We start from the raw sequence: 25,971 nt of genomic DNA, 5'->3' as shown, positions 1-25,971 counted from the left end.
ATTAAAGTATTTAATTATAAAAGAAATTTTAATTTTGTATTTGACCGACGGTTTAATTATTACTGAATTTTTGTAACATTTTACGACAAACTATTAATAATAGGAAATCATTTTTAATAGTCACCATTGTAATTCTTATAAGCAGCTTTGTCGCCATCTGTTGGCCATTTCCGAATATTATAAACTCGACGGTCTTTGGAAAAGGTAATGTTATTCTACGTTAGTCATTATGTCTAGAACGTTAATTAATATTAAAAAATAATTTCCGCATCAAAAGTCATTGGAACTAATAATTTATAATGAAAATTCAACTGTGATAAAACAATTTTTTACACAAATTTAAGATAAGGTGTTAAGTTACTTCCATTACTTCAATGTTAGTTCCATTGAGACTATTCTCCATTAAATATGTTATTTCTGTATTACTGTTATGCTTATATATCGTTTAAACCATCAAAAATAACATTAGTTTGTCATCTATTGTACTTAACCGTTGTACCGTCGCCATATTTCCATCAGTAGCTGTTGCCTCTCGAACACTTGCGATTCAAGGTCATGTGTATAAATAAATGTATTCTTCCCAATTATTGACAGATTTTTATCGAATTACAATTGTCTCTTTCCATCTATTTGAAACCAGGGTCGAATTCTTTTTCCTTTTTTCTCGGTTTTAAGAATTAATCCGTAATATTCGTTTAAATATAAATTAATACTTAATAGCAAACAACATTGAAATTTGGTGGTGGTAATCTTATGGTCTGAGGCCGTATTACCTATTTTAGCCTGGAATGCTTTGTTCTATACCTAATAGAATTAATAGCGTGATTTACACTGAGATACATGACAATTATTTATTACAACTTGTTGATTATATTACCACATTGATAGGAGCTCTCGTTTATCATCAAGATAATGATGTAAAACATATATCCAGGAGGGCAATGTCATGGCTTCGAGATCAATATAGCCTGCTTGAGTAGCCGCCTCAATCGCCTGATCTCAACCCGATCGAACACATCTGGTCCCTTAAATTAAACGTCTTTTGTCTGACTATGCAGCTCTGTCTTAAAGCATCCACCAATTATGGTAACTTGTACAGAGTGAGTGGAACAAAATAAAGATCGCACGGTTGCAGGAACATTATTAATTCTGTGCCTGATCGCATTAGAAAAGTTTTAAAGGCTAAAGGAGACTGACTATACTGATTATCGAAGTATACTTTCTCCACATATGATATCGATTTTTGTCTGCATCAAAATCCTCCCAATTACGTTCTTTGTATGTTAATATTATTAATAAAATAATTACGTTGTTCAGATAATTATATGTTTACGTATATAATTATAAGTATGCAAATATATATAATTTTTTTTTTTGTACTAAATGTGCTTTGCAACATTTTCCAGTTCTTTAAAATAGTCTCCTGCGTTCTTTGGGAAGATTTTGACGCTTACTGTATCTATACTAGCTGCGTGTACCCGTCGTTGCTTGGGTTTTTCAGAGGGGTTTAGTGAGGTTGGATTGAAGGTGTGATAAAAACAATGGTTTTTTATTGACCTGAGTATTTATAATAATGAAACTGCGAAACATAAAAATTGCTCAGGCTTGTTGAGAGAGTGAGCTTTAGAGGTTTTTGAGAGTGGGCACCACAGTAATTTTTCTAGGGTTTCGAAAAATAATATTGCCAAATTTGATGAGGATGCATTGAACGGTATAAAACCTTTTGCCTAACAAACGTACAACACTTACTGTACATACGAATATAAGTCAAAATACATCTATATATATATTTAGATAGATAATAGATAGGGCCTATACTGTATAATACAGTGTATATATTTTCAGTGTAAAATACTTGGAATCGGTTCATCAGAACATGCTGACAGTTTTGACTAAACACTTTTCTACCGAAAGTTGTAAAATTCCTTTCTCCAGAAACGTAATAAATAGTTTACAAAAGGTAAGAATTTCTTATTTATTCTCATATCTATTTCTACATATTGTTTTAAAACGTTTGAATTTGCAGTTATCGACTGGACCCAGTACAGAAAATGTAGTAGTGAAGAAGGGGGTAATTGCTAAAAAAATTCCGAAGCGCGTATTTTTGAAAGAAGATAAAGAATATGCTTGGTGCTCTTGCGGCTTCAGTAGAAAACAGGTCAGTTTTCTTTTGCTTCGAAATTTTTACGTAATTATTATTACTTTTAATATTTGATAATTAATTTTTGGCAATATTTTAAATATCGTTTATTAGCCTTTTTGTGATGGCTCTCATAAAACGAGTCCTACCGAACTAAAACCTATATTATTCAAGCCAGAGAAAAGTGGAAATTATTTTTTGTGTAGATGCAAGCAAACTAACAATAGACCCTACTGTGATCTCACTCACATCAAGACCTGTAAGTTTTCATTTTTTACGCCCATCTAAATTAGGTTTCGATTGTTCAAAAACAATTTTAAAAATTAAAACGTAAAAAATTTATCTCTTTCGGTTGGAATGGCCACGTGTTCTATTCTTTTCCTAGATGGTCTTACTACCAGTTGAACAGACGAAGTTAACAAACAACATAGCATTATTTGTTTTCATTTAAACTTTAACTATTTTATTTGTATAATAATTCATTATAAATACTGTATTTACAGCAAATGGATACTTAGTATCCATGCATATTGCATATATATATGCCATATTTCTTTTACGCTTTCCTGTGAGTATGGTCTTTTTTCCCGTATCCATTGTGGATTCGGCCATGTCCGGAACGATTGGTTTGATGGGGTATGACTATACAACACATGGGTATCTTCCAAGGAGTGAAGGCAGATAGTTCCCCATAAAAAGTCCATCTGGAAGAAGTTTCTGTGGAAAATGACTTCTATTTAGTTAGTTAGTTAGTTTGTTTTTAAGTTATGGTAATTCAACACTTGGGCGATCTGCCTAGGGGATGCCTTCCGGGAGGTCTTTTTAAGGAAAACTGGCCCTATTTAGACGTTACAGACGTGGAGAAAACTCGGAAAACTACACGTGGCCTGCCCATCCGAACCAGGCGCGAACCCACGACCGAACTCCCAGTGTTTAGGGAACGAAGACCGCTTGGCCACTGGTGGGCCGGTTTCTATTTAGGTGTTAGACACTGGAGAAAATCCGGGACTTCTTGTGGCTAGTCCATTAGTCAGACTCGAATCCGCAATCAACTACCAATGTTCAGTAGTTTTATCCATTTGGCCACTGTATCCGGGACAGACCGCCTGAAGTCAGGGATCGAATCGGTCATCCGGCCGTCTAATGTTTTGTTAAAATAAATCAGTGGTATTCAAACTGTGTTCTGCAGAACCTTAAAGTTCGGCAAGTAAACTTTAAGGACTACGAAAAAGAAAATTTTTTAAGGAATTCTTATTTTTATAATTTCTGTAGAACTAATTAAAAATTAAAGATTTATAAACTGTATCTTACGTAACTGTGAGAAGCTTTATTATTTAGAAAATAAAAAAACAGCAGCAACGAAGTCTTTTTTAAACTATTCCTTTTAACTTTATTACTTAGAGAGTTCAACAAAAATACTTCGGTATGAGAGTTCCATAGCTGTTGAAGTTTGAAGACTACTGATATAAATAAATAAATGATAGTTAATCTCCGTGTATTTCCTGTGATTTGTTTTGATATACAAAGAAAACAAATTCTATTGAAACACCATTAAATAAACGAACAGTATTCGCTGTTTACTTCATAGAAACTAAACTGTAATTTTTTTTTTCAGTTATTCCTGCGGCCTTAAGAGATGCATTGAAGATAAAACTATAATTTTGGTAATTATAATAGTAAATTATGTTTTGAAAGTTTGATCGAATACTTTCGGTAACTATCATACCGAATCATACTAGGATTTTTTAGTACCTGACAGCAGATGATTTTTTTTCAAGAAAAGGCCAACATTTTTCACCAAGCAGCTATTTTAGAGATATGAGATTGTTTGAATTTATTTCTATATTGTTAACCTCAATAAAGTTTCAGTTAACGATTACAGATTTTGAATCATTTTTCTTTTGTTTAATTTTTTTAAGAGTTCCCTCTTGCAGGCCCTCTTGTCTGCAAGCCTTCTTACACATGGAGGCAAAAGGGCGTTTTTTATATCTGTCATGAGTTTTATTTTTTATATTGATATGACAAAACAAAATGTAAAATAATATCAATCGTTTATATTAATATATAAGTTTATTACAAACTTTTCTAGTTTGCATCATACAAATTTTACTGTATCGGTATATACACATATTAAAATTTATGAAAGTTACACATGTAGTACATTGGATAATACAAAACCATAAATTAATAAAGTTTTAAATTAAGACTATTTTGTTCTTAAAGCAAAAATGTGGAATGACAGCATTTTATTTAAAAATGATTTATTGAAATAGCATATATATTTTTAGCTATTTTTAAGAATTTATTAATTGATTTAAGAGAAGTTAAAGCAGTTTTAAGACAGAAAGAATGTCTATTTCGTATATTTATGTTCGAATAACAATAGAAAAATCTTCCATTCAATTATTCCTCGTAAAAGAAAAGAAACTATCCTAATATCAGTATTACGAGAATGGATTTCGAAATAAAAAGAAAACGCTTTAAACTTATTACAAGTACTTGTTTAGTTGGCTTTCGTATAGGGCAGGGGTGGCGAATCTATGGCACGCGTACCCAAAGTGGCACGTAAGAGAAATCATCTGGCACGTAATGTATGATATGATTTTTGTTTTTTTTTTTAAATCATCCTTTTTTCAATCAGATTTTTGACATTTATTCGAATTAAAGGATATTCGTTTAATTTCTTTAAATATCATTATTAGGAATCTAAGACTTTGGTACGCATTAACATCTTTAAAACTAAGTATGCTTACAATATGGCACGCAAACTCAAAAAGGTTCGCCATCCCTGGTATACGGTAACACGACACTTAGGCGATCTGCCGAAGGGGGTGCCGTCTTTTATGGGAAATGTTCCTATTTAGGTGATTAGATGCCGTCCATAAATTACGTAAGGTATTTTGGGGTGGGTGGGGGTCAAGGATTTCTTACGATTTCTTACTCAGGGGTAGGGGGTAATAGATCTCGTCTTACGTAATATTCTTATTTTTATTTTTTGATCTCGTTGAGTGGTGGAGTTTTGAATTTGGCTTCAATTTGGCGGTTTCTATTAAGAACGCTCGTTGTACCAACGCCATCTCGTGTGACATGATAGAATAATAACGCTAGCAGACTCACGCTCTACACATTTTTTATCATGGGAGAAAGGCAGTGTAGTGGTTTCTCTCTTGTTTTGTTTTGTATGATGTTTCTGTTTACACGTGTAGTAGCTAGTCGATCCGTCAAAGTTTTTTGCGTCCTTTTGTGAAAATTAAAATTAATATAAAAATGAATATTATGACGTTGATTAATGATAATAATAACGAAAAGATTGTTGATAATTAAAAAATAAAGTTCTTAAAATAAATTGTTCATTCGAATTCATTAAATTTTTATATTTTTAAATTTGTTCACATAAAGTCATTATAAATAATAGTACATATTAATTAACTAATTAATAATTATATATTTTGGACCTAAGATTTTTAGGGTTTCATAAAAAAAATTTGTTTTGTTAAAATCTTTTTTTTTAAATCATGCCTAAATATTACGTAAGATAGGAAAGGGGAGGGGGATCAAAGAAAATATTACGGTTTCTTACACAGGGGTGGGTGGGGGTCTAGAATGGCCGAAATCGCCCTTACATAATTTATGGACGGCCCCTTACTAGCATGAAAACACGGAAATTCCACGAGGTCAGACCATTGGCCAGGCGTGAAACCACGAGTGTTCGCCTGGCTGCTGGTGGACGAAAAGTGGAAGATTTATTCTAAGCATTTTGATGAGGTATGTTTTCATTTATTTATTTGCGAATGTCAATGTTTAAACCTGGTGCAGGCTTAATTCTTGCAAAATTTGTATTTAACAAGGAGATATGGCCGGCGAGAAGTACATAAAGACAAACTATGATTAAAACTATTAAAAGTTTGGTTATCTTAGGCCAACTCAAATCAAAGCGTTATTTCAGCAGACCTTCCAAAACCAGATACAATCCCATACTCTGAAATCACTATAATTCCTAGACTGTGTAATGCCTTTATTAATTATTACGCAATGCTTGCTTATATAATAATGCATTAAATTTAAATTATTACAAAGTATCAAGGGAATGAAATTGGTTTATTTAGGTACTCTATAATATCATGCGTAAAATATAGGCTACTTTATGGTAGCCTTTATTTTCCGCATGATATTATAGAGTAACTATAAAAAATTTGGTTCATGTTAAAGGTTTAGAAATGTACAGATCTTCTATTACATATACTGTATATATACGTTACGGTCAATGGTGTGAACGTAAAATAACATAAAGGTCCAGTTCACTTCCGTGAACGGCCGAAGTAACACCACAATGCAGTCTTTGACCAAACTATAGACCAAATGTTCGCATCATTGTTCAAATACATTAAACGTGCACGTCTTTCACAAGACACCGTGTTCTTTTCAGCGAGCAAGTATAAGTATTGTCTACAGTGCTTTGACGTGAATGTGGTCAATCGTCAGTCACAGAGCTTGTATGGGGTATGGGTGCTACAGAAGGTCTTTTGCTTTTTTGATAGGAGTTGGAACCACTACGAACCATTAATTTTTCTCCAGACGCAGGAGAAAACCCCCAGTTCTCTCTTCTCATTGGCGCTGTTGGTCGTTGAATATCAATATTACAAATCGTTTTTTTTTGTGGTTCTTTTTTTTCTAGAACATTTAACATTCGTGATTAAGGACGCTTATTTAGCGTACACTGCATAATTTTTTTGGAAACTTTCTTTGTCCTATCGTTAAAAAAATGAATGAACGTAAACCTAAATAGGTCATACTCTAGTGCAGGGTTATACCTTCTAAATAAGATGGTATAGGCCTACAGGATAAATAAATAAAGTCTAGGGAATATTTAGTCATATTTATTCAAACAACGGAGGATTGAATGAGGCTTTGAGTTGCAACTCCTATCGCTCAACGTTTTGGCATATTCATCGGAACTTCAAATAAACTTACTAGCGAAGTTGCGGCCGAAGTTTTCAACGCGAGAACGTGTACGTCGGACGTTCAGTGTCGCCTTCCTGTAAGCCCAGAAGTTTGACAACGGCGTTTGAACGTCAGTGGAATCATGCTCGACGTCCCGAACGTCATTGTCAAACTTCTAGGCTTACAGGAAGGCGGCACTGAACGTCCGACGTACACGTTTTCGCGTTGAAAACGTCGGCCGCAACCTCGCTGTTGTCTTTACTCTTCTCACTCACTCAGTACAAAATTTTTTCTTCAATTTTCACTACTGTACTATCATTTAAATTTAAAAACAATCGAACACGAACGAAATTAACAAAATTCACAAAATAAAGGTTACAACACAGTACAGTAGCTGCCATGAAAGTTTACATCACTACCTAAGCAACGCTGCAGCATTAGCGGCCGGATGGCCGAGCGATCAAAATGACAGCCTACCACTCCGGGTAACCCGGGATCGAATCCGGAGGGTGGAAAAATTCCCGGAAATTTTTTGGTGGACCGTTTAAGTATGTCGGGCCCCATCCTCACTATCCAACTACGCCGTTGTGGGCTTGGCCAAACCCATAATGGGCCTGCTAATAGAGGCCCTCTTAGTGCCTATAGGACGGAAAGAGTTTAAAAAAAAAGCACTTGAAGCACCCGGCCCAATTTTGTTATAAGTGTTATATGTGTACAGATAGAACGAAAATTTTGGTATAGTAATGAGCAGTGAAACGAAACTTAAGAATCCACCGAACCCACTATCGGCCTGGAAAAGCCTATCTCTGATGTAATCCAATGTTATAAACTATGCAAAATTTAAACATTTTATAGTTTCCCTTTTCACTGTTTATAAATAATAGGAAGAAATACAATGCGCTTTATTTTTTCAATTGATTTAATGTATTTATTACTTGTATACATTAAAAACAGTAATTATGCAGATGGCGTTGTGTATCTTCATGGCGGCTGCTTCGAAAGTCATTTAAGAAAATCTTAATAACAATTTAAATTATCAACCAGGTAAAGCAATTTCTGCTATTGACATGTTTTGTGCTAAATAATTTATTACTTGATGCAAATTACAGAATTAATTTTTATATTAAAAAATAATAATAAATTCTCTTAAATGTCAATTGTTGAATGTGATCATCTCGATACTAGTAAATACTATTTCACGTTCTAAATACTGTATTGAAGAGTCAGTGTCTATAAACTATTATCCTGATCAGTTGGTTACAAAATAGTTATTACTATCGTAGGTTAGCAATTGTATACAAATATTAAGTTTTTTATCTACAGTATACACAAGTTAAAGACTATAAAAATTTTTTATTTGAACTGTAATAAAGTTCATCGAGTACTCTTGAATATTGGGTTAACCTTTGTTACCCTTTGTTACTCTAGGTATCAAAGATGCCAGCTCGTTTTCGATTCCAGCAAATAGAAGCAAGGAAACTGGGGATGCACATTTTCCAAAACGTAACCTATTCTAATAATTTGGTTGCCAGTAATTATGGTAATTTATTAGAATAGGTTAGGTCAGAACATGCATCCCCACTGTTTCCTTGCTTCTGTTTGCTGGAATCGGAGACGAGCCGCCATCTTCGATACCTAGGGTAACATTAACTGAATATTGTATTGATATACAATATTCAGAAACTCATATATATTTTCTAACATTTTTGACTGTTTATATAATCTGCTCTCGTAATGTTTTCATATCTGAATGACTGTCGTTTACACCAAATTTTTAACATATCTCTAAGGAAAGAAATCCAGTATCGTTATGCATACTTGCCAACCTTTAGAATGGGGAATAGCTGGGATGGTAGAAAAACACTGATTTTTGAATAAAAATGCTGATAGCGTAAAAACTGAAAAAATTCTTTATTAACATTGATATTGCAGATTGCTGATATTAAATACCTTTAATAAACAAAATTTAATGTTATCTCTGCATATGATATCTTATAAAGCTATTGCCATAAACACTGTGAAGAGTATGGAAATAGCTTTATAATCTTTAACATCACAGTTTAAGAAAGGTCAGATATTTTACGGGACATATCATAAATCTACACCTAGATTTATCATGTGTTCCATCTTGATGTGTTGTGAATCTTGATATTGCATGACGAGTGCCTCTTATTATATGCCTTTGTGCCATGTTTTGCTTTGTTAATAATTTCTTTTGTTACGGTACAATGTACTCATGACAGTTTCTATTAGTCAGTTTATTGACTTTCACTGCAATTATTAAGGACAATAATTTTTTGGTTATTTATTTTCTATCTAGGTCTTTTTCTTACCATATTGAATATCTTTTTCTTTTGCCACCCAGCAATGCTGTGTGGTAAAACTGTCATCAGCCTTACTATTTTACAAAGATTACAAAACTTTGTAAAATCCCACAAATCTCAAAGAACCATCTAGTTTCTTTTCTTTAGAAAGTTCATACTGTATGGCCTGTATATTCTTAAGTGATGAATTAGATGTTTCTTCATTTTGGGCAGAGAAACTAGCTCTGCTAGATAATTTGGTATAACGTAAAAGTAACTTGTTTCCTTCTGCTGATGAGTCAACCATAATTGATTTAACTGCCAACACAATGGCACTAATGTTGGCAGATTTGAAGATGCAATTTATCTTATCTGCCAGTTAAAATTATCATATTTGAGCTAAAATTCAAATAAATATATAAAAATATCAATCTTGGTTCTTTCCCAATTGAAGGAATTTGAGAACGTTGTTCTGGTTTGCTTCAGTCGTTCGTAATGAAATACATAGTGTCTTTGGTGTATAGATTGATGTTAGACTCATTAAATAAAGTGTTTATGTGATAATATCAAATTCTTTAAAAATGCCTACAAAAGGGAAAAGCAGTCTGTCCACTGATGGAGCATACAAATTGCTGTTAGAAAGTGTCAAATGCTGATGGTTGGAAACTATACTTATGTCTGGTGACATTAGGGACCATAAATTGGCCTATTCTATTCCTATCCATTCCTGCTCATTCAAAGTATCATAAAAAATTTATGTCCAATGAACAGATTTTTTCCATCCAGTTGAAAGAATACAAGTAGACTGCCTTTGTTTCATTTGGGATTTAGCATAATTAATCAGCATGACAAGAAATATGTTTGTATCAATTGCATTTTTGTGTAAGAAGAAATATTCAATAATGTGATCCTGTAATAAGATGTTTAAGGGACTGTCACAAATATGCTGTCTTACTAGATGGGGATTTTCTGATTCCAAAATATGTACCAGTACATTGTGTCTATTGACTGCATCACTAGGGGACTGTCTACAAATTTACAGAGAAAACCCAAGCTTGTACCAACTGAGACACTCGAGCTTTATTTAGTTTTTAGACAGTTTTGGACAATGTATTGATTAAGTGGATTAAGGCACATAATATCTTGCAATTTTAAAAGAGAAAGGATATGTGGAGGCCATATTTGTACTTGATAATCTTATTCAGTTTACTTTTTTAAAAAAGGGAGATTTCTGTTTTTTCTTCACTTTTTTTTCCTGACTTATCAAGGCCTTTGATTTCGTATCAATTAATATTCTTAATTGAGAAAACATCATGTTTTATGTAAAATTTACCAATTTAATAGTAAAATTACTTACAAATATGATGAGAATGGTGTATCAAGAGGGTCATTTTTTAGAAAATTTAAACATTCTTTTTGCCTTCTTCCACAAGAGGCCAAAAGAACATTTCACACTTTACCCTTATTTCTTGTGTGTTGTAAATGTTCCAATCGTAGAAACTAGAAATTTTGTTTACACAATTGGGATAAAGATTCTATAAATTTTATAAGTTAAACAATTATTCACTTTCGTATGCATGTAAACAAGCTTCGTTTAAGATTTAGAAAACAAATTGTTTGTTTACAGATCAAAATTGTACTTTTTTTGTGATTGATCAGAGAATTCCTTGGTCAATTTAATTCTTTTGTAAAAATTTTGAACCTCAAAAGGAAAAAATATTACAAATTAATTTTGTTAATTTACTTAATAAAGTTTTATTTATCATACTAAATTATTGCTAAAATCAATCATCTCTATACTAATTTTATAAAATATATATTCATGCATTTATATTAATTTTAAAAAATTTACAATGTCTTCAAGTTTATTTATTGTTTAAAGGAAGATTTAAAATGTAATTTTGAATTATTATTTTGGTTTTCTATAACCGTGATGATAAGGGTAGCCCTATATGGTTTAATAAAGAATTGATTGATTCTGGCCTATAACCTTTATGTGGACCACCCTGTATATATACATATATTAATAATTACTTTAAAATGTAAAATAACATTTTTATTAATACTTAAAAAGTGTAACTACTAAATGTATTAAAATTTTATTTTTATCTTATATTTAGATAACAATAAGCAATTGGAATGGATTCTGGACTAACTTTATATAATCCAGAGTCTGCTATTAATTTTAATATTGAAAACATTATATCTCAAGATAATGAGGAAGCAGAAGCAGCAGAAGATGAAAGACAAAAACAAAAAGAGGTATATGCAAAATTACTTTATATAGTTAAGATTTATGTAACAGGTTTATTTATAAATAAAGGAATTTTCATTTGCATAAGTTCATCTTCAAATGAAGAGTCAGGGAGAAAGAAATTTGTTTTTCCAATATACAGTAATATCTCATACTTTGAACAGTTCTAATTTCAAACGTTTCAGAGTTTAAATGCAAAATTTGAAAAAAATTTGCCTCAAACTGCGCATGTAGTGAAAAAATGTGTTTGATGCATAAATGCAATGTTGTGTGTCCAAGTCATTTCTTGCTCTCACTTTTGCATTATTCTTGTATGTTTTCAGTGCTTTTTTTGCTTTATTTTTGGTGGATTTGCTTATTTATACTGTATTGTGTGATATTTATTGATATGCTTGATATGCTTTTTAACTGACATTACCACTCGATTTTATTCAAACAAAATGTGTAGTACAGAGTTTAAAGTAAGATTCTAAACAAAAAATAAAATCTAATATTATATATATGTTAAATTTCACAAATGTTATAATTAAATCACACATCTATGTTAAGATGCAGAAGTCCACAGTGTGGACCAATAAATGCAGTTTTCATTTTATTATACAGTATTTATGTATTTTATTTATGATATTCGTGTTTTAATTTATTATTAAGGCATCTAATTGTGTTATTTTTATAACACAATTGGATGCCTTAAGGATTGAAAGCACTTATTCATAACATATTTATATTAAAATATATTTGCTGGTTTAATTTTGAAGATTTTGTTGGTGTTATTTACTAATATATAACCAACTGTGGGAAAATTTAGGGGCCGTCCATAAATTACGTAAGGGCAATTTCAGCCATTCTAGACCCCCACCCACCCCTGTGTAAGAAACCGTAATATTTTCTTTGATCCCCCTCCCCTTTCCTATCTTACGTAATATTTAGGCATGATTTAAAAAAAAAGATTTTAACAAAACAAATTTTTTTTATGAAACCCTAAAAATCTTAGGTCCAAAATATATAATTATTAATTAGTTAATTAATATGTACTATTATTTATAAAAGACTTTATGTGAACAAATTTAAAAATATAAAAATTTAATGAATTCGAATGAACAATTTATTTTAAGAACTTTATTTTTTAATTATCAACAATCTTTTTGTTGTTATTATCATTAATCAACGTCATAATATTCATTTTTATATTAATTTTAATTTTCACAAAAGGACGCAAAAAACTTTGACGGATCGACTAGCTACTACACGTGTAAACAGAAACATCATACAAAATAAAACAAAACGAGAGAAACCACTACACTGCCTTTCTCCCATGATAAAAAATGTATAGAGCGTGAGTCTGCTAGCGTTATTATTCTATCATGTCACACGAGATGGTGTTGGTACAACGAGCGTTCTTAATAGAAACCGCCAAATTGAAGCCAAATTCAAAACTCCACCACTCAACGAGATCAAAAAATAAAAATAAGAATATTACGTAAGACGAGATCTATTACCCCCTACCCCTGAGTAAGAAATCGTAAGAAATCCTTGACCCCCACCCACTCCAAAATACCTTACGTAATTTATGGATGGCCCCTTAGTTATTTTTATGTTAAATCATGTGTATTTTATGTTTTAAGTTTATTAAAATGGGTATTGTTTAGGGTCTGGGAATTCACTTTCCATTATATCTAATGGGAAAAATTAATTCAGATGAATTCAGAGTTCGAATGACCTCCTGGAATGAATTAAATTTGAAGTACAAGGCACCACTGTATAACACCAATTTCCAACTTGTTATACAGTGCCAACCCCAGGGTTCTGCCGATAAAAATTTGGGGTTTCACAATAAAATCCATTGATCTAGTGATGTATGAATGTGTCAATATAGATTTGGGATTTGAAGTGTAATTGTTGTAGTCTCAGATAGTCTTTGTATGATGATATGAGGACTCCATCTGACTAAACAAAACATGTGCTAAAGTTATTTATAGCTTTCTAAACAGTGGGAACCAATTTATCGGTAATGGAATGAACTGAAATCATGATATAATTAGGGATTGCAATTGCTGGATCCCTCATCCAGCAATCCAGCTGGATCCAGCGCATTCTTCGGCTTGCTGGATCCACAAATACTCAATTAACTTTCTAATTAATTGCGCAAAAGTCTATGTCGTCGCGTTGCCGCTTTGCTAACTACTAGACTGCTACTAATTACTTACTCACTACTTTACTAACACTAATAATTAAATTACTTATAAATAAACTATACCTTAATCAATCCAACAAAATTTATTAATAATAATAACGTATTCAATCGCTTTTAACGATTTTCCTCAGTTACAAAAAAATACAACATTAACTATAGAACATAAAATGTGTTTGGAATAAATGTAAAAAAGAATAGTGCTTAATTACATTCCATTTTTAAACAAGATACATAGATGTACTGCCAAGTTTAATAATTTTCGTATTGTATACCAACGTAATCCCAGTTTTCAAACTTTTAAGAAACGATAAAAAGAAAGAGGATTGGAATTCAACAACGGGTATATATTTGGTGTCTTTACGCAACCAACGTTTCAATTCCAAGCTTGTTTATGCGGGTGCAACGATGCGCAGTTTAAAACAAAGGCTCAAGAGCACAAGTATGCAATCAGTAAGAACCTTAACAACACTGCGCTGCCATCATACGCAAGAGAGAAAGATGTTAACATCCAATGGGATCGAGCGGCAATTATAAAAACGACGACGAATAGGCAAACGGTCAAACATCTTGAGAGATTGGAAATCTGCAAGGCGCACATGACAACTGGTTGTATAAACCATAGAGATGCGGACTTATTGTCTACTATCTCCTTTTACATTAATTAATGTTATTAACGGACAATGCTGGTTTCATTGGATCTTATATACAGGGTGTTTTTTTTTAAACTGACGGTACTCAGAGACATCTGTAGAGCAATCTAACAGCCGGGCTGTCGCCAAATTTGGAAGAGTGACTAAGGACGACATGGGAAAGAGATACCGCGAAGAAAATAGTAGAACCCAAATTTTCCAGTAGGGGTGGATTTAGCGCTGTTGTGGCAAAACAGCTAAGAATCTGCATAAAATCCAGCTGCAATTAACAAACACACAAATGAATAATCAGATAGAGGTTTCAGTGTAATAACTAAAGTTTAATTAATCAGCAAATAACCTTCTCCTTTCTTCAATGTGATCACTGTCCTGCTGGACAACTCATTGAATCCTGAACATCGTGTTCTCTATGGCCGAACATAACATGTCTGCAGGAATGTTCATCACAGTTTGAGAAATGTTGTCCTTCAAGGTCATCAAGTTTGGGACACTACCAAGATAGACCTTGGACTTTAAGTAACCCCACAGGAAAAAGTAACATGGGGTTAGATCCGGGGAGCGAGGCGGCCCATGCAAGTGGAAAAAAGTGACTGATGACCCTTTCTTCAGTGAAGTGCTGGTAGCTTTTTCGCTACAACAGCGCCAAATCCTCCTCTACTGGCGAATTTAGGTACTACTTTTTTCTTTGCGGAATCTCTTTTCCATGTCATCCTTAGTCACTCTCCCAAATTTGGCGACAGTCCGGCTGCTAGATTGCTCTACAGATGTTTCTGAGTACCGTCAGTTTAAAGAAAACACCCTGTATATATTTTTTCCGCTATTTATTTTGTTTATTTATCTATATTTTGTCCGTTTGGGCGTTTTCCGTTAATTTTTATATTTATTCCGAACACATTTTATGTTCTATATTTAATGTTCTGTTTTTTTTTGTAACCGAGGAAGATTGTTAAAAACGATTGAAAACGTTATTATTTTATTAAATTTTGCTGGATTGATAAAGGTGTAGTTTATTTAACTTATTCTACTTCCAGTACATAGTTTTATATACCTATAAATAACTACAGACTAATATGTAGAGCCTATATATAAAAACTGGTAAGACTGATAGCTACTTAGCCACTGATTATCCCTCCTTACATTATTATAATATATTAATATAAATTAATCAGTAGAATTATCTTTGCTATTATTTAACTTAAAGATTACATTATAATTATAATCTAACTAAACATTTTAAGTTAATTATCTCTATTTCAAATGTTAAACCGAACCAAAGTTAAGTTTACTACCTAAATGTGTAAGAAGTTTTACTGATTTTTAGTGACCAGTCTAAATAATAAAAGCTTTTTAAGTATTTTAAAAAATGTTTTATTTCATTAAAAAAACATAAATTGCAGGATAGATAGATAGACAGATAACACTTTATTGCACCAAAAATACATCCGCGCTGGATCCAGCTGGAATGATTTCAATCCAGCAAAGATCCAGCTGGATTCAAAACACTGCTGGATTGCAATCCCTAGATATAATGTTTGACAAGGTAATGGAAACTATAAAAACAGTAAAACATAAACTAAAGGTAGAAAATCATTAAAAAATCATAACCTTAAAAAGAATTCAAGATATAAATAAAAAATAAATTTGATTTACAATTGAAAACTTCAAAACAAGTATTAAACAGTTTTTAAAAATATTCTTTTAATTTTTAATTGATTTTATTTCAGTTTAAATTAATTAATTTTGATATTATTTTTAATTGTAGTTTTATTTTTGGTTTGGTTTTAAGTGAAGCGGCTACCTATATGCTTTAATTCATTGATATCTGCAGGGTTCTAACATTTTTTATTAAGATGAAAAAGATTTCATGATAAAAATAAATTAGGAACTTCTGGTATAACATATTCAATTGAAACTATTGATAGACAGAGTGGTTTGATGGTGTTAATTTCAGAGTAGTCTACTTTTTCTAAATATGTATTGAAATAATTTGTATTTATTATTCAGTGGTAGGATGAACTGATAAGTGGATTTTGTTTTTATATGAAATAAGTATTTGTAAAATAATGATAACTAAGTAATAAAATGTTTCTTTAGATTCAATGAAATTAAGTTGTAAAATTCTCAGTAATAATAATTGTGAGAATATCCTTGCAAAGGTTATCAATGAGAATTATTCACATTATCCTTCAGAATATTCTGAAGACAGAGTTTTTGAGAATTTTCTATTATTTAACATCTAGAGTGTTTTTGACTATCCTAAACTTCCTGTTGCTAAAATACAAAATATTTATCAGAAGTGAAATGAATCAATTTAATGTGAAAACAACTCAAAGCTTTTTAAAAATTATAACTAAAATAATAAACTACTGTATTGGAGTTCACTTTATTAAGAAGTTTCTCTCAAATACTTTTTGGCAACCAAGCAAGCATGATACAGTGGTACCTTGTGCATTGCATACTTATGATATTTTATAATTCTGGATTGTAAACATTCATCTTACCACTTTAAAATGAGTTGAAAAATATATTATATTTTCATTATTTATTACAATAATAATCTTTCTTTAAATTTTAATATCATCAAAAATTATAGATTGAAATAGATTGATTAAATTTCTTAAAATTATAATTAAAGGATATTTGTTTAATTTCTGATAATGTATAATTGATTACTGTTTGAAATTCTAGGAATATTAAAAGCTAATATTTTTATGAAGAATTTATTAATTAAAATAAAAGCATTTAATATTAACATTTAAAAATATTCATAAAATAATTCTTTTAAAATTTCAGTTGCAAGATTTATTATCAACAGCATTTGATGATTTGATTGATGATGATGATGATGCCAGTGAACTTATTGAAGATTCTGAGTATGCAAAACCAAATCAAAATTTTGATGATGATGATACATGGATTTTAAACAACCAAATGAAGTAACTTCTTTATTGAAATTATTATTCTAATAATTTATTGGTTTAGTATAAGCCTATCATTTTGTTTTGTCATTAGCTCTTGTGTCTTGCTGCATAGAACCTCAGTTAAAGACAGATTCATGATTCAGACTGAGCATGTAAAAGTATATATACAGTTCTTTACATTAGGGTTAACAGTACATATACTATTTTATATGAGTGACAAACTGCACATGGTCAACATATTTAAAAGAATGCAAATAGATGCAACATTTGCACTGAGATATAGCTACTAAGCTGTTTCGTGATTTCTTACATCTTGATTAAATCTACAACTGAGACAGGGTTGGAATTATACAACAATCTAGACAAATGTGGATTCTATTTCCTGTAGAGGCCATAGAAAAACTTTATTACAATTCTGTGGATACAGCATTATATAAATTATTTGATATACTTTTGTAATTTTAGATATCAATTAACAATTCTGTTTTAGTTTTTCATATTTATGTATACAAGATAGAGTCAAAAATAACCAGTCTGGGCCAGATTCTTGATTGCTAGTTGGTCTTGTCTAAATGTTTTAATTTTAGCAATAACTTCAGCATTATGCACATCACTGATCTCTCTGGATATGGATCATCATCTACATTAGTCATTATCAAAGTTTGGTGTGGGGTCATTGGTTGCTCATTAGCATGTGCCAGATGATCCGCAGATTGGTCTGGCAGTATCATTTGCCAAGTGATATACAGATCTGACTAAACAGTAAAGAATTACATTTTTCCAAAATGCAATTCTATGCTGTTTAGGCAGAGAAAAGAACATTTTTTATACATCATGTATTTCCCACATTAGAGATATTTCAGCACTCAATCTATTATTATCTAAGGTGATATTTACAGGATAGGAAATGAATGGGAACATAGGTGGTCTACAGTTCATCTGTGACTCAGTTTATGTGATCTGTAAATCAATAACATTGAGAATCACTATTCTATATCTTTCATACATTCTTTGAATTTTTCATACTACTTACGCACTTGGGTGTTGAACATAGTGTCTTTAGTGTAGATTGTTCATAACATTTTTAGATTTTTGCTGTATGATATCCTAAGTTGACAGAAAAATTTAAACTACACCACAACACCTTAAGTTGCTGAGAAAAATTTATTAAAACATAACTAACGTTTTCGGCCAAATCGATTGGCCATCCTCAGGTTAATTGAGATAAAAATAACGATGTTCTAAAAATAGGATAAGTCATCATGAAAAATGTAAAATCCTATTTTGATGTTTAGTAAATTTGAAAAACTGCATTATTAAAAAACTATAAATTATTTTTATCAGATTCTTATGACAACTAACATCTAGAACTTTATCTAAAATCATTGTCTGTAGGCATGTTCTTGATATAGAGCTTTTCCATAAATCAGCTTTTCTAAAAATGAGAAAAATTTCTCACTTTGAATACCCTTATTATTGCATGACTGTAAACTTTATTTTTGTGAAATTTAGTTTTTTTTATTTGTATAAATTTAATTATATTTAATTTTTTTCTTTTTACGATATTATTCTGATGGTTGTGTATTATTTCAGTTTTATTTTAGTTAAATATAGTTTTTTTAAATGAATAATTACAATGTAATTTAATTTATATTATTTTTAGGGATCATACAAACATGAAACAGCCATTTAATTACTGGATACCTAATATGGAAGGTAAAACATCAACACCAAGATTTGAAGAGGTTATTAAATTTATTATTTTAAATTGATCTTTTTATGGCTTTAGTTTTATATTAAACAGATTGTATGTAGTAATGATAAAAAATTTAAATTATGATGTAAGAAGACAAGGAGTGCAACTTTTTATACTAGGGTTTTGGAGTTGGTTGACAAGTTCTCAAATCTGACTCCAACTGATAAATTTTAGAAGGTCCAACCCTGACTTGCAGAATTTTAGAGTATCTGACTTTGGCTCCTGCCTCTAAATAATAATTTAAAATATACTTTAATTATATTAAATCATAATTGCATTTCATCACTACTAACTAAATCATCAGGCTACTTTTTCAATATAACATCAAGCATTTCTATTGTTTGTTTGTTTAGTGAAGTTACGGCAATGCAACACTTGGGAGATCTGCCTAGGGGATGCCTTTCGGGAGATCTTTTGAAGGGAAACTGGCCTCTATTTAAGCATTACAGACATGGAGGAAACCCAGAAAACTCCATGTGGCCAGCCTGTCCGAGCATTGTACAAACCCACGACTGAACTCTCAGTGTTCAGTGAATGAAGACCACTTGGCCACTGGTGGGCTCAGCATTCCTGTTGAAACCACTAAAAGTATTTATATTTTTTCACAGGTTTTTGTTATCACCACTATTATCTTCAGCCCCTCATTTATACACAAAATGCTTTGCATCTGTAATTATTGTAAAGCAAGGCCAAAGGAATGAGATTAGTAGCAAAGAGTGGTCCAGTCATGGCTGGACCACTTTTTGTTATGAATATAATTATAATTTCAATTCACCTGCTAACTTGCAACACTGTCAGACCAAACCAATAGACTTTTCTAAAAAGGAAGAATTTATCGCTAAGATATTGCTTTCTCTCTCCCCAGCTACACACAATATCTTTCTACTTAAGGAAGTTTAGAATTTAGAGAAGTTGAACTAACTAGGTAAAAATTGAAAACGAAATCTTTATAAAGAAATTAGAGGATCATGCCCATCCATAACCATGGTAACTGCTTATCATTTATGGGCCAGACCACATTTCCCTTCTTTCTACGGCTTTGTAAAGTATTCAAAAACACTAGATTTAACCTAAGTCTTCTTAGTCATTTTATACAGTTCTTTTGACAATAAAAATTAGGAGTAGCCAATACAGAATGTATTTGAATATAAATTTCTGAAAAGAAAATTTTAGCCGTAATTAGTGATATGCAAAGAAAGATCATAAAGTTGGGGGAATTATCATAAAATAAGATATTGCATTATAGGAAGCTTCTATAATGCAAGATAGGAGATTCTAAGAGCTTAATATAAAGTACAAAATAAAAAACCAGGAGTTACAATCAACAAAAGTGGACCAACTCCACTCCTCTAGCAATGAATTTGCTTCTGACTCTAACTTCACAGCTCTGGTTTACATATTTGTTCTGATACTTTAACTGTTACCCTGAACAATTATTCATAAAGGCATCAGCTGATTTCTCTAATTTTATTCAGAAAAATGCATAACAAAACCACTTTATTGTAGTATAACATATGTATATATCAAAATATTGTCAAACATTTTTATCTGTTATCAAAGATCCATATAAATCTCAGCAAAAATTTGTTTGTAGCAGTATTTTTTGAAATTTATCAAGTAATACTATTAAGTATAGCAATACTAGTCGTCATTTCATTTTTTAAAATTTTTATATGTTGCAACATTATTCCAATATTTATGGCAGGCTCAATTTCTAATTGAATGAAATGCTGTTTTCAGCATTTTATTCAAGTTCAAAAAACACTAATATGAATAAATTAAATTGTCTGTTTAGTCTCAGAAATGTTTTTAAACAAAGTTTGATCAAATTTGGCTTTTACATTCTAAAAAATTCAGCTAAAGATAATAAATGAAAAATGTTTTAAAATTTTTGAAATATTAATAAAGATAAAACTCTTCAAGCCTGGAATAAATTACAATAACTACTTGTTGAATCTTTAAATGCAATTCCAGGATAAATAATTAACAGTTCGCAATCTCAAAAACACAGTCTCTAACGTTTTCGATCTACATAGAAGATCTTCCTCAGGATTCATTGAATTGGAATGCGGATATTGGAACATTTTTTAAATGTATTTAAAAGCAAATAGACAAGGGTTTTTTTTTAAACATTCTTTAAAATAATATTTTAAATCGCTTAATCGAATTTAAAAATGTTCAAAACAATTTTTAATTCGATTGCTCCCTAAGGTGTAATGATTGCCATGCATAAGATACTTGTCCTTCCTCTTTGAAATTAATGCAACGACCGCTCTTTACGGATTTAAATATTTCGGGAGTTTCCAGTGTCCTTATGTGGTCATCATGTTTAGCATGTCTTATGATGGAAGCTTGGTCTAGATGGACTTGTATGTCGTTGTCAGCGGCATGCCTGGCAAGAGCGGTGTTGTATTTTCCTTTAGTGATGTCATACTTGTGTTCAGCCAGCCTTACTTTGAGAGATCGTGTGGTGGCATCGATGTACTCAAGATCACGCTGGAATCTATTGTCTCTCAGCGTAATTTTATAAACGCCCAGGACCCTACGCATGTTGGTGTTGTCCTTTCTGTTTCTAAAGATGTTATAAACCGTGGGGGCACGCCTATAAGCTAACCTGTCACCTCTGTGACGGGCAATCTCTTTATATAAGATTTGCATGTTGTGGTTATAATCTAGCACTATGCGGTGCATGTTGTGAGCGTTCTCACTTATTTATGTAACGTTATTGGGTGTACGAGTATCAATGTTGGAATAGGCCTTTGCTAATTTACAAATAAGGTGTTTTTTGTAACCATGCCTTTTGGCTATGTCTTCAAGATGTTTAAACTCTTTTAATGTGTCCTCATAGTCGGTGCAGTGGGTAAACGCACGTTTGACTAAGGTACGAAGGCAGCAATTTTGTAGATATAAGGGTCGTATGAATGCGCCGGTATAAACAATGGAGGGTGAGATGGTTTATGATAAATATCGGTGCGGATAACTCCGTTCATAACGCTAATATTGAGATCTAAAAAGTGCGCGTATTAAAGTAATTGCTGGCTTGGTCTAATTTTATGGAAAGTCCATACGGGTTGTTATTCATGTGTTCTATGAAACTTTCAATATTTGGTTTATTCTTTCATAATATGAAAATATCATCGACGTACAGTACCTTTTGTATATGATAATATTAGGAAGGAAAGATGGTAGGACTGCTTTTTCTAATAACCTAATAACCATCTCACATAGATCTCCCGATAGGGGACTACCCATCGATACCCCCCTTTTTTGTAAGTATGTTTTGTAATCATATTGAAAAAAGGAGGAATAGCATAACATATGAGCTAGTTCTAAAATATGCTTGCGATGAGTAGGTGTATTGTTTATACTCAGTAAAAAGTCTCTAAGTGCGCTTATAACCACAACATGCAAATCTTATATAAAGAGATTGCCCGTCACAGAGGTGACAGGTTAGCTTATAGGCGTGCCCCCACGGTTTATAACATCTTTAGAAACAGAAAGGACAACACCAACATGCGTAGGGTCCCGGGCATTTATAAAATTACGCTGAGAGACAATAGATTCCAGCGTGATCTTGAGTACATCGGTGCCACCACACGATCTCTCAAAGTAAGGCTGGCTGAACACAAGTATGACATCACTAAAGGAAAATACAACACCGCTCTTGCCAGGCATGCCGCTGACAACGACATACAAGTCCATCTAGACCAAGCTTCCATCATAAGACATGCTAAACATGATGACCACATAAGGACACTGGAAACTCCCGAAATATTTAAATCCGTAAAGAGCGGTCGTTGCATTAATTTCAAAGAGGAAGGACAAGTATCTTATGCATGGCAATCATTATACCTTAGGGAGCAATCGAATTAAAAATTGTTTTGAACATTTTTAAATTCGATTTAAGTGATTTAAAATATTATTTTAAAGAACGTTTTAAAAAAAACCCTTGTCTATTTGCTTTTAAATACATTTAAAAAATGTTCCAATATCCACATTCCAATTCAATGAATCCTGAGGAAGATCTTCTATGTAGATCAAAAATGTTAGAGACTGTGTTTTTGAGATTGCAAACTGTTAATTATTTATCCTGGAATTGCATTTAAAGGTTCAACGAGAAGTTATATTAATAAAGAATTAAATAAAGAAAACTCATTAACCTCCCATAGGCTAATGAGTTTTTCAAAATACATATACATCTGTTCCTTTTTTTTTGCATGATGGATATGTTCCAAAGATTGCCACATAAAACAAAAATTGCATAAAAAGTACAGTATATGTATCCTGTAGAAAAAGTTTGATAGGTTCCAGAACTTCAATGAAACAAAAAAAATAAGTAATTTACAAAAGAAACACAGGCTTTTTTATTCTAACATCATTTTTATCATTAATTAACATTATACATGAATATAGTGCAGCATATGAAACATAAAATCAACATATAGTAAGTATTCTCTGATGTACATATAATAGTGTACAGTGCTTAAAAAAAGATAAACAGACACTTGATTTCAAGAAAAAGAGTAACTTTCTTAACAATGAAAAAATTTTAACAAAAAGTTAAATTTAAAAATTTTCAAATGTAGAATAAAACTCTATCTGGTCCTTGTACTTTCATATTTATGGGAACCTTATAAATTCCTGCCTTCTTTGTATCTGTATTCTCTGTTTTTTTTAAGAATATCATGCACTGTAGGTTGTCTTAATTTATCACTAGTATGTCTGTATCTGCCAGATTACCTTATATTCATAAGAATTCAAAACAAAAACTCTTCTCAATACTTCCATTCCTTTTTGAGTTGTTTGGGATAGTGAAGAGAATACAATATTATCAACAAGCTTGCTCTTAAAACTAAATTTCTTAGCTGTCTTTATAATAAACAATACTTATTCCTCCATGGCTTTATATGTTGATGAGTATGTTATTTCCCTCTTTTATCCAATTTTTAAAGCTTGCTAGTTTATATCTGAATTAGTCTTTTGACGTAGCTGGAATACATAAAGGTATTGCTATGGATTTTCTGTATTATTTCATCCAAAGGTCCTTTAATTAAGATGTCTGGATTAAGGTGATGCACAAATAACTCTTTAATTTTGTATACTTCTAATGTTATTCTCCTGTGGTTCGAATTCATCTTGTCTGAGTATTTTCAAATAATCTATATATGTGAATATTGCTATGATGCTGTCTTTAAATTCTTCTAAAATCTTCATTTCCACATACTACAAGCACAATTCTGCCATATCTCCAACAAATGGTGTCCATATAGATTATTTCTTATTATAGATAGGATTATCACTTATTTGTAGATATCATCATCAATCATATTGTAAGTATTTTGATAAGATTGTTATGTCATAAACTGAACTTTTATAGTTATGAAGTTCTTAACTTTTCAATAAGCTTTAATTAATTTTGATGACAATTCTCAACTTATGATTTATAGTAGTTTAATTTTTAACTTTTGAAAAAATTTCTGTATGATTAAAAATTTAAGGACATAAAAATTATAATTTTATTATTTTGCATTTTATTTTTCTATTAATTATTTATTTACCAATAGAATTAATTGATTACTAATTTTATGTTAAATTTTAAAATTACATTTTCAATATTTTGTAGGAAAATAATAAGTTGTCTTCTCATTTTACTGAGCAATTTGGTGATAATGAAATACCAGTCAGAAAAAAATATAATGGTAATATCTTTAAAATTTTAATAATTTTAGTGCTATTTCAATTTTAATAATTTAAAATATTTTTATCTTTTTAACAGAAATGCTTGAAAATGCAAATCCTTTTTATTCAGAAAGTTCATCTAATGAACTACAACAAATAAATAATAATGATAAATTTTTAGAAGTACAAAGCATTCCAAATAAATATATTGAAGACATCAGAATTTTAAATGATAATACTTCTGAAGAAGTAGGAAAAAGTACAGATGTAAGAGCTGAAACCGATTACCATGAAAGAACATTATTGGAACAAGAAAATAAACATACACAGAATGTATCCGATATTTGTAAGATTCATTTCAGTAATAATAATAATATCTATTAATAGAAATAAATATTATTTAATTAAGTGCTATTTTATTTCTGCTTTTGTATAGTAATATTAGATGATAATTCGTTAGTATGAAAGTAATTAGGAGAGTAAGGTTTGATTAGTAATAAAACAAACATGGAACACCATAGAAGTTTATTTGTCTTACAAGGCAATATAATATCTTGTCTATTTTTTACATAATCATCATGATTTTTGATGCATTTCTCATAGCTGAACAAAACTTTTTTGATGTCATTGTCAAAAAAGCTTTCTGCCTGTGAATGTAATCAACCTTCCAGTCTCATTCAGCCTTTCATCTATAAGGTTGTGCTTTCATCCAAAAATGACTTCAACTGGAGAAAGAAATCATAATTACTGAGTGCATGTTTCTGGCTATATGATGGGTGATCAAACACTTTTCACTTGAACTTCTTAAGAACTTCTTAAGAACATCTTTGGTGTGATTCACAGTGTTTGAGTGAGCATTGTTGTGAATAGAGAAAACTCCAGATGAGAAGAGTCCAGGTCAATTGTTTTGAGTTGCTCTTCTTAATTTTTGAAGAGTAGAAAGTAAATTTCAGAAGTAATGCTGTTTATGGCATAACTGGTGTAACAGTACATTGCAGAAATTCAGCAAGCAGAACACATTTTGGTCCCAAAAGACAGTCAACATAATCTTTGGTTAACTAGAATGTATCCATTAGAATGTGTTTGCTTTCAATGTTTCATATGAGACCCACACCTCATTGCCAGTAACATGA

General features: G+C 31.2%; 2 protein-coding genes across 2 annotated transcripts in view; both read left to right on the top strand.

Moving 5' to 3' along the window:
* The first annotated feature begins 8,026 nt into the window (after positions 1-8,026).
* Positions 8,027-19,453, top strand: LOC136980505 (uncharacterized). The gene is made up of 4 exons (XM_067276645.1): positions 8,027-8,125; positions 11,505-11,646; positions 17,276-17,418; positions 19,067-19,453. The coding sequence occupies exons 2-4, from the start codon at positions 11,524-11,526 to the stop codon at positions 19,173-19,175; spliced, it is 375 nt and encodes a 124-aa protein (XP_067132746.1). The 5' UTR covers positions 8,027-8,125; positions 11,505-11,523; the 3' UTR covers positions 19,176-19,453.
* A 5,317-nt stretch (positions 19,454-24,770) lies between these two features.
* LOC136980489 (centrosomal protein of 152 kDa-like) overlaps positions 24,771-25,971 on the top strand; it is a 37,078-nt gene continuing 35,877 nt past the window's right edge. Inside the window, exons 1-2 of the mRNA XM_067276614.1 lie at positions 24,771-24,858; positions 24,936-25,184. Coding sequence (XP_067132715.1) covers positions 24,938-25,184 — 247 coding nt within the window. The 5' untranslated portion in view covers positions 24,771-24,858; positions 24,936-24,937. The remainder of the gene's footprint in view (positions 24,859-24,935; positions 25,185-25,971) is intronic.

This window comes from Centruroides vittatus, unplaced genomic scaffold, assembly GCF_030686945.1.
Source record: "Centruroides vittatus isolate TY-2023 unplaced genomic scaffold, ASM3068694v2 contig_7, whole genome shotgun sequence".
NCBI lineage: Eukaryota > Metazoa > Arthropoda > Arachnida > Scorpiones > Buthidae > Centruroides > Centruroides vittatus.
Note: the sequence above shows the minus strand (reverse complement) of the source record. Positions and strands in the feature narration are given on the sequence as shown.

Coding starts and splice junctions, on each gene's coding strand:
- LOC136980505 (XM_067276645.1), top strand. CDS start 11,524: ATGGATTCTGGACTAACTTTATATAATCCAGAGTCTGCTATTAATTTT. Junction 11,647..17,275: donor AAAGACAAAAACAAAAAGAG/GTATATGCAAAA, acceptor TTAAAATTTCAG/TTGCAAGATTTATTATCAAC. Junction 17,419..19,066: donor ATTTTAAACAACCAAATGAA/GTAACTTCTTTA, acceptor TATTATTTTTAG/GGATCATACAAACATGAAAC.